A 9,117-nucleotide genomic window follows, 5' to 3' on the forward strand; every position below is an offset into this window, starting at 1 on the left:
GTTTATTACAGGTATTTATCCCCCTGCTGCCAAAGATGTTTCTGGGGCGATGGGTGGCTCTTTCAGTCAGAACTCTGTGCCCTTGCTAGGAATGTTGCCCGTTCAGGTGCTGTGCTTGGCAGGGTGATTTCAACATTGGACCTTCAACCCCAATTGCTCCAGGGACAAGATCTGCATTTGTTTCTCAACTGTATGTCACTTTGGATAAAAGGTGAAGGTAAATCTAAGTAGAATTGTGTTATGAGTATTTCACTTGCAGGAAGTATCTGTAAATAAAAAGGAATGCAATGTGTAGGACTAACACAGAAACTCTGAGAGACCATCATAAATCCTGCAGTGGGGCAGCAGAAAACAATGCATAATATTTACAGTACATGTAACTCCTGACTGAGCTGAAGTTCAGGTTGTTGTATCTAACAAGCTTTAAATATTACATGAGCTATAGACAGTGGATTTATGTTGCATCGTGCAGAGGCATGTAATGACAATATTTGTTTTGCTAAAAAAAAAAAAGCTGTTAATTTAGGTATGATTAATGTTAATTTTCCACCTTCACATTTTCCCTTCCCGTTTTTGTTTAGGGCTCTTGCTGTACATACTGATTCAGATGTAAATATTGTGGACCATTAAAATACAGCCATATTGCTAAATATTTGCTTCTTAGCAAGACAGGCCTACTGTTTTTAAGGAATTAAGAACCAAATAAAATTAAATAAATAAAAAAAACCTGAGAGAAAGATATTTGAACAAGGTGTACATTTACATCTTATACAGATTTATGCAGTAAACTGGTCTGGGGCATTGCATAATATTATAATGAAGTGAGTACAGAATAGGACAGAAGTCTGCTCCAGGTAAAAGTTGCTTTTGCAATTTCAATGTTTTGTATTAATGTTGTGGCTCTGGGGATCTTGTTTTTGCATCGGTCTCATCTAAATGACGTTTTTCCCCCTCATACTGTGATATTTCTTATACACCTTTATTAGGGCAGCAAGTACGCCTGCTGGTTAGGAAGAGCTGCTTGCTATTCCACATCAGCTTCATTAAAAAAACATAAATCAGGTCCACTAAAGACAACGTTTAGTTATTTTTACCTTGTTTTGATTAATCAGTAATAGTTTGTTGTTCGTTAATGTAAAATGTAAAGGACTGCCTTTAATACCTAAACCTGCTTATTTCCTCGTTGCTTGCTTTGCTAACTCATTGTGCAACTGTGTCAGGTGATCCGCAGCTCGTGGGCTTTAGTCAATAAGCGACAGGATGATTGTGGCATACAAAAAAAAAAAACCAATAGGCTATATTCACAACTCATATGGCTTACAGAATAGTTGAAACCTTTCCCCGCCTTACCGCTGAGCTGCTATAAAAGACTGCTGTAAAAACTACAAATATGATATGATGAGATCTGTCACTTATCTGCTTAAAGCTTTTTAGATATTTTCAGTATTGACAGTTCTAAATTCCCCCGGCTTCTCACCGGATTTGGTTTCCTCTCACATTACAGTAACCCGGGACAGATTAACCATTCGTTAACCCACATTTTGCCTGCTCCTGTTGGTTTGAATAGTCCACGTCAGCAGTCAATTAAGTCAACACCCCCTCCTTTCACCATTCACGGAAAAGCTTCTGCAAACTTTACTATCCTTTTCTTCCTGTTTCCTCCGTACTGTCTACATATCACACTTTTGTAAGGTAAGTCCGTTAAGACGGATGATATTTATTCACAGGTGAAGCTTGTCTGATTGTGCTTTCGGCTGGCGATCGCTTGTTACGAAGTTACAACCTTTTTGATTTTTTTCCCCTTTTCAGATGAGTTTGCCGTGAATGCCTGTTGCGTGTCAAAAATCTGGCAACTTCCTGAACTGAACGCCCTGTGTAGCTATGACGGCGACAGAAATACAAATATGAGAACATTCGATCGGTCAGATTTGAAAAATATGAGTGATCGGACGGGTCAGTGTACATTGAGTAAGTGAACTTCGGTAACTTGCCATCCAGGAAAATGAGATTTAAAATTCACAAGAGGAATGCGCTGATTTTCGTACTGGTTGCGCTCATTGCTCTCTGTGTAGTGATCAGGATACGTAAAAATGACAATGTCCACCAAGAAATTAATAAGGACGTCGCCTCGCCTGCAAGCGCAACGAGTAAGTTTCAATACGACACCGTTTTTAATATGAAGAAGTCCGTGTACGGAAGTAACTACAGGCAGTTCATTCATAATGCAGACAAATTCTCGGCAGATCCTCAGTTGGTCGTAGTGGTTCAGGTCCATAAGCGACCCGCCTACCTCAAATTGCTGGTGGACTCTTTGGAAAAAGTTCTGGGTGTTCACAACATACTCTTAATTTTTAGCCAGGATTATTTTTCGGAGGAAATAGCCAGTGAAATCGAAAGGATAGATTTCTGCCGAGTCTTGCAGATTTACTTTCCATACAGTACGCAGCTGTATCCTGCTGAATTTCCTGGACAGGACCCCAAAGACTGCCCGAGGGACATTTCAAAGGACAGCGCTATCAAAATGAATTGCAACAACGCAGACTATCCCGATTCTTACGGACACTACAGGGAATCCGCTTTCACGCAAGCAAAGCATCACTGGTGGTGGAAGTTGCATTTCGTGTGGGAGCGAGTGAGAGTCCTGCAGGGCTATACGGGGTATGTGCTTTTCATCGAGGAGGATAACTACCTGCTGCCAGACTTTTACCACGTCTTCGAGGGAATGGCCGCACTTAAGAAGAAGGAGTGCCCCGACTGCGACATGCTCGCGCTTGGTAACCATGACGACGCCACGCGGTTTGAGGAGTTCGCCGACAAGGTTGAGACGTCCGGATGGCTGTCAACCAGGCACAACATCGGCATGGCCATGCCTAAGGAGATGTACTACAAGCTGATGGGCTGCAACGCGGAGTTCTGCACTTACGACGATTACAACTGGGACTGGACGCTACAGCATCTGTCGGGATCGTGCATCTCGAAGCCGCTTAAGGTGCTGGCAGCCAAGTCCTCTCGAGTTCTGCACACGGGTAACTGCGGACTGCACCATAACCAAGGCTGCCAGCCGGAGGTGGCTCGTCAGGGAGTTAAGGGGCTCTTGGATTTGTCACAAAAATTCCTGTTCCCTAGTTCTTTGATCGTGAACAGTCAGCAGCCGGTGGAGCACAAGAATCATATGATAAACGGCGGGTGGGGAGACATTCGAGATCACGTACTGTGTAAAAACTATGCAAATATTCTGTGAATATTTTCTTTCTGGTAGCTGTTGGGTAACCGTGATATCAGGGTTAAATCAGGGGTCACCACCATAAGGTTCCAGCAGTCGCAGGTAACTGGATTACCTCATGACCTTTAACCTTAAATGTTCTCAGGATTGATAAGTTTACTTTGGCCCAGTAAGGGTTGGGTCTTTACATTTTTAAAAGAATTATCATATAAATACAAAAATCAAGTCATTTTTGGAGTCGTTGCACTTTTAACAAATGTATTTAAACATTAATTTTAATATAAAAATTTGCCAAAGACAAGTCCTTTTTTTTGCTGTCATACCAAGTACTTATACTGTGTTTTATGATACTGCATTGCACAAGAAACAGTATCTGTTAACCAAATTTGATCTCATATGGGTTCAACCTACAGCCAGTAACTTTTGTTGAGTGATGCAATAATGTAAAGCTCACTCAATTTTAGTGTAGTATGTTGCATATTGCTGGTGTTCATAGGTTAATTGCCTTCATTCATATAAAAGTGTAACATTTTTGGAGGCAATGAGGTTCTTTATTTAATAAAATGCGACACATTGTAATACATTCTGTCCAGCACTTCAAAGAGGTGAGTGCACCATGAGGAATCTTTAAATCTGTGCAATATTGAAGGTTGCAACATATGAATTGTGTAACTGCATAGTGAATGTATATAAAGACAAGCTTTAGGGAGAGATTTAATTTTTTGGAGCAAAGACCAGGTTTTTTTTTCTGTATCTAGCATTCATTACAACCTTTTTTTTATTGTCTGTATAGTCCTCCATGACTCTTATTCCTGTTAAGTGTACTGAATGCTAATTTGTACAGCTAGATCATTATTTCATTGCAAATTAGACTTATGTGCCTTTGGATGCCTTTAGACAGCAGAATATGTTTACTGTCGCATTGTGTCTTTTAAAGATAAGCCAAAAAATGCAAGATGACTCTATGTACAGCTGAGCGTTACAGCCTTGTTCAGCTCTATGTAAAGAAATAATGATCATTATTAAAAAGAATCCGATGTGTGAATGATGTATAATTTGTAAGGGATGGAGGAAAAACATATTTTTGTACAAAAATAGATTTAAAACCTTTGGAGGGACACTATGACATTGCCATTGTGTTTGCTGACTTTTTTTAATTCATTGTATATTTTGTACATTTGATGTATGATGGTAATTTTTCTCCCTCCTCATATTGCCCATACAGTTTTCAGGTTAATCGGTGGCTTTAATCTGTCCTTCCTATCAATATTAACAGCTCTGCTATCCAAGGACTCATTGACTAAAATATGTATTGCTTTTCATATGGATACGCAGTCACTCTAAATCTATAGGTTTAACGTATCATTCATATAATGTTTGACATTAACAATGAAACTAACCAGTGAGCCAATTGTTTTATAAATAATTGCCAGTGAATTTTTTTTGCTCATATGTGCAAAATCTTTTTATTGTGGCATTGTGGGGGGAAAAAACTGAGCTTTCGGGCTTAATCACTTTCGTTGAGAACATTCTTATGATGTAAGACTGCAAACTCTGTTTTGCCATGTTTAACCTCAGTGAAAGCCCAACTGGATTCCTTAACATTTTTGATTAACTGGTTAGATCCGACACCCTCCAGAAGCATGTTAATGGATGGCCTAGTTAGTTATGGCTAAGCATTTGAGTCAATTCAGGTCTTTCCATGGCACTTGAGCAAGGAGAGTCTTTAAGTTCTCTGTAGGATGTTATTTTTGTAGTTTTGTAGAAGTAATGTGAATATTAAAAATGACAACTGATTGTTGTGTTTTTCTTTTTTATTGCAAATTGCATAACTCCAACTAAAATCTGGATGATGTATGACGTGCAAATAGCCATTGTTTGATTGTTACGATTTGACATTACCAGACTCAAAGTTGCATGTTAATTTAGTTTATGATTAAGATTGAAACAAGTCAACTTTACAGATGCAGAGATTACAAAGACTACTGAAGGCATTAAATAAATCTAATACTTTATCCTTTGATATAAATGTAATATTTTCAACAAGTAGGATACGCACAATATTGGTGTGAAGAGCATATCTGGACCCTAAATATAGCATGGCAAATCCTGAGTGTATGCACAACCAAAAATGGGGCATTAGTAAACACAGACATCAATGAGCGTCCCACATTTATTGGGCATACCAGTCTGGGTTCAGATATAAGCCCAATTTTTTTATCTGTTATATTATATGTAATTATTTAAATTAAGGCCCGTCTGTGTAGACTACTGTTCGTATTCCGCTTTTAGGATATTGTATGATTTCATACTTCCACATGTCACAGAAACGAGACTTTAATGTAAATATAACGTTTCTACGTTTCATTTCTCCATGACTGATCTCGTGAGGGAAGTTTCTTATCACCTCACACCTTCTCATGCCACATACTGTGTATCTCGCAATGATACTGACAGTTACACTGACGTTTCAGTTTCATTTCTGATTACTTTTGTGTCGAAAAAGAATGTTTGTTTGCGTGTGTATGTAATTTTTCTTATGTAGGTTATAGAAAAGGAAACAATATTTGGAATTGTGCATCAAATGATATTGTACAATTATATGTACTTCAATAATTAAATACATTTTTAGCTTTGGAGAAACATGAACTTCAGAGAGACATCTGCAGAAGTTTGGCAGATTGATAAAGGGAGTTCTTGACTTTTTTTTAACTCGTACTTAAACTTGTTCACCTGCTGCATTCGTCAAAGGAGATCATCAGAGGAAGATATACTGCACTTTGGACAAGTGTACTGGAGTTAGCTATTTTCTTTAGTTATTTTCTTGAATTTTGTGTTTCAATACTCACAGAAAAAGGTGAACAAAGGTGAAAAAGCTAAAACTGAGTGCTATAATATGCTGAGTAAAAAGTTCTTAGAAATCTTATTCCTACATGTTTATAATTTGAATCAATCTTATCATGGAAGTTATCAATGTTAGGATGTTGAGATTTTAATTATATACCATGTTTATATAATCTATACCTCAATAAAATCCCCTGAATGTTTACTTTAAGAAAGTTCTTGATATATACATTATAATGTTATGCTCCATTTTCTCATTAAAAAATAGTCTTTATGTTTGTGTAATTATTTTGGCATGCATCCTGCATTGGAAGGATGTCTGTAGCTGAAAAAAAGATTCTCCGTGGCTCCTGTGACCCCTAGGAGACACTGTTCGGCATCCTTGCTGCTGATGAAGCAGCTTATGTAACGTGTTCTTACTACCTGTGATGTCAGACGCAGTACGACTTCAAATACTTTGTATCAATTATATGTACTTATGTTAAACGCATATGTGTTCTACATTTGTCGTGGTCTGATAATTACAGTTAATGATGAGAGACTTTTTATTGTTTAAAAATATTAATTTAAAAACTGTTATTTACAAAATAGCCATTGATTGAAACAAAATAGCTGTACAGTATCAGTAAGCTCTATTAGCTAAAACCTGCCCAGCAAGCATTGAAGCTGACCATTATGATAGGATATACCTATGTTAAAAATGTTTTTCCCATGTTTGATATATCCGACGAGAAATGGGGCCTGCAGGTTGAAACAAAATATTCAGGCTTTTTTTAAATCATTCAGAAAACCTGGACAAACAATACTGAATACTGAGAAGGTTTAGCGTTGCCAAATAAATGGATAGATGTAGCCATTGTTTAATGCTAAATCTTTGGTAGCAACTTGGGTAATACATACAGTAAACCAGGTGTCATCATTATCATCTCGGTTAAGGTGCATGGTCGATTGCTTTCATGCATATGTTACAAATCACTGAAGTTGTATCTGCGTTTTATATAAATTTGTAATGCAGTTCTTGTGTGTTTACCTTTCATTAACACTTCAGTCAGTTATATATGCCGCCAAAGGCCTAACATTATTCTCAAGGGTAGCCAACCGAATGAGATTCTACCTGGAGGACATGCATGTAACAAAAAGAATACGTATGAGCAGTAATTTTTTGCCTTTTATTAATTTGAGATGTATTAGCAAGAATTGGACTGTTACGAGAAGAATGGCTGTGGTTTGGGGTTGTTATGTGAAACAGAGATGTGAAGAATAGAGAAGCTCTAATTGAGGACAAAGCAGTCAAAAATAATGGAATTCCATTCACACTCTCGCTGGATCTGGCCATTCCGTCAGATGTTTTCATGCACACAACCTTAAGCAAAGCTCCATGCTGTGGTCATAAAATCTCTGTCACCTCTTCCAGGGCAGCGTTTCTCATCCCAGTCCACGGGGACCCTCAGACGGTCCACATTGTTGCTCCCTCCCAGTTCTGAGTCTAGGGTTTTGTTTGCACAAAGCAGCACCCATGACTCACAGTCACATAGCTTGGTTTGAGTCTGTCTAACCTGAAGGTTTTTTTCTATATGTTTGGGAAATATTGAGAAAAAAATCAATCAAACGTATAGAATAAAGGTGTGTGTGCGTATATATATATATGTGTGTGTGTGTGTGTGTGTGTGTGTGTATTATTCCCTCTTGTTTATTGCACGCACCTGATGTAATTGATTTGTCAGACAAGAAACACTGATATTTGATTCATCAGAAAGTAGGGCAACTGCTTTAAGAAACAGATTTCGTTTGAAGTTTCACCACGTTAAATTAGCCTGAGAAATCTTGTTTCATTCAAAACCAGTAAAATGTTACATTATGTAACTGCGAGGCAATAGAAAGAGCAGATTAGCAAATTACCAATTTAAGATAATCCGTCTGAGAAAATGGTATTACATTCTGATTTTACATCAAATCAGAACAACACTGTAAATGCAGTCTTACAATCATTTCACTTATTATAACTTTCCTTCTTTAAAGACAGCATGGATGGGTTAGCAAATACATTTTGTCGCTTTTATGATATGGCCGTATCATTTTTCAATCAGTTGACTACACACAGCAATCTTTTATATCCAGAAGATAATTATTGGGTGACAATAAAGATAAACATCTTCTGAGGCATGAAGCATCAAGACAAGGTGTTGTATTTCCAGTTTTTGAATATTTTTTCCTTGGTCTGCTTAGGTGGAAGCAAAATCCCTTTCCAGATATACTTGAGACACTCAGCACTTTCCATTACCACTAACCCATCTCGTCAGTGCTGCGAATGAGCCATTGTGCAGATCGGTGCTGGAAGGTTCGCCGTCTAAAACCTGGAGGCCTTCTGGGTAAGCCTTTATCTGGTATGCAAACCAGAAAGTGGACATGGAGAAATTAGCATGTGAAGCTAATTTGCTTGGACACAAGGACCAGGTTACCAGCTTGATTTTGCACATTTGGCTGTGTTTGTGCCCATTTTCTGTTTCCTTTGTCCCTCTAAACGGTCGATAGTTTATGTCTGTCTGAGGATTAAAACCTGGCCCTGGTCCTATATGTGTGTGTATGTGTTTTCATGTTCACCTTGCAAACTTTGTGTGGGTTTCTTCTGGGTATCAGGGCCTGTCCTGCCCCAGTCCACAGTCTGTTATGTAAATGGTTCATACCGTCTGTGTGTGTACAGCAGGCCCATACCCAGAAATAAATTTCGTAACCCTACCACGGACAGGAGGGCGGGTCCCCCTGGGTAAGTTTTCACCAACAGGATGGGAGGGGCGAGTCCTCTCTTATTTCACTATTTGGCTATGTACCTGGTGTGTGTGTGTTTGTGTTATTTCACTATTTGGCTATGTACCTGGTGTACATGTGTGTGCGTGTGTGTGTGTCCGTGTCCTATGATGGACTGGTTGTCATGACCTGCTCGTCTGACCCTCCTGTGGGCCACGCCCCCTTGTTACCTCGTGTGGAATCCCGGTGTTCTCAGCTGTGTCTAGTTGTTGTTAATTGATTCTGTGCATTTAGTGCTTCCAAGT

The 9,117-nt window shown here is 38.6% G+C and overlaps 1 protein-coding gene across 1 annotated transcript; it reads left to right on the plus strand.

Moving 5' to 3' along the window:
- Window positions 1-1,507: 1,507 nt before the first annotated feature.
- Window positions 1,508-5,020, plus strand: LOC111858011 (alpha-1,6-mannosyl-glycoprotein 2-beta-N-acetylglucosaminyltransferase). The gene is made up of 2 exons (XM_023839367.2): window positions 1,508-1,692; window positions 1,810-5,020. Exon 2 carries the CDS (start codon window positions 2,003-2,005, stop codon window positions 3,239-3,241), a length of 1,239 nt encoding a protein of 412 aa, XP_023695135.1. The 5' UTR covers window positions 1,508-1,692; window positions 1,810-2,002; the 3' UTR covers window positions 3,242-5,020.
- Window positions 5,021-9,117: the final 4,097 nt, after the last annotated feature.

The sequence above is a fragment of the Paramormyrops kingsleyae genome, chromosome 14, assembly GCF_048594095.1.
Source record: "Paramormyrops kingsleyae isolate MSU_618 chromosome 14, PKINGS_0.4, whole genome shotgun sequence".
Lineage (NCBI taxonomy): Eukaryota > Metazoa > Chordata > Actinopteri > Osteoglossiformes > Mormyridae > Paramormyrops > Paramormyrops kingsleyae.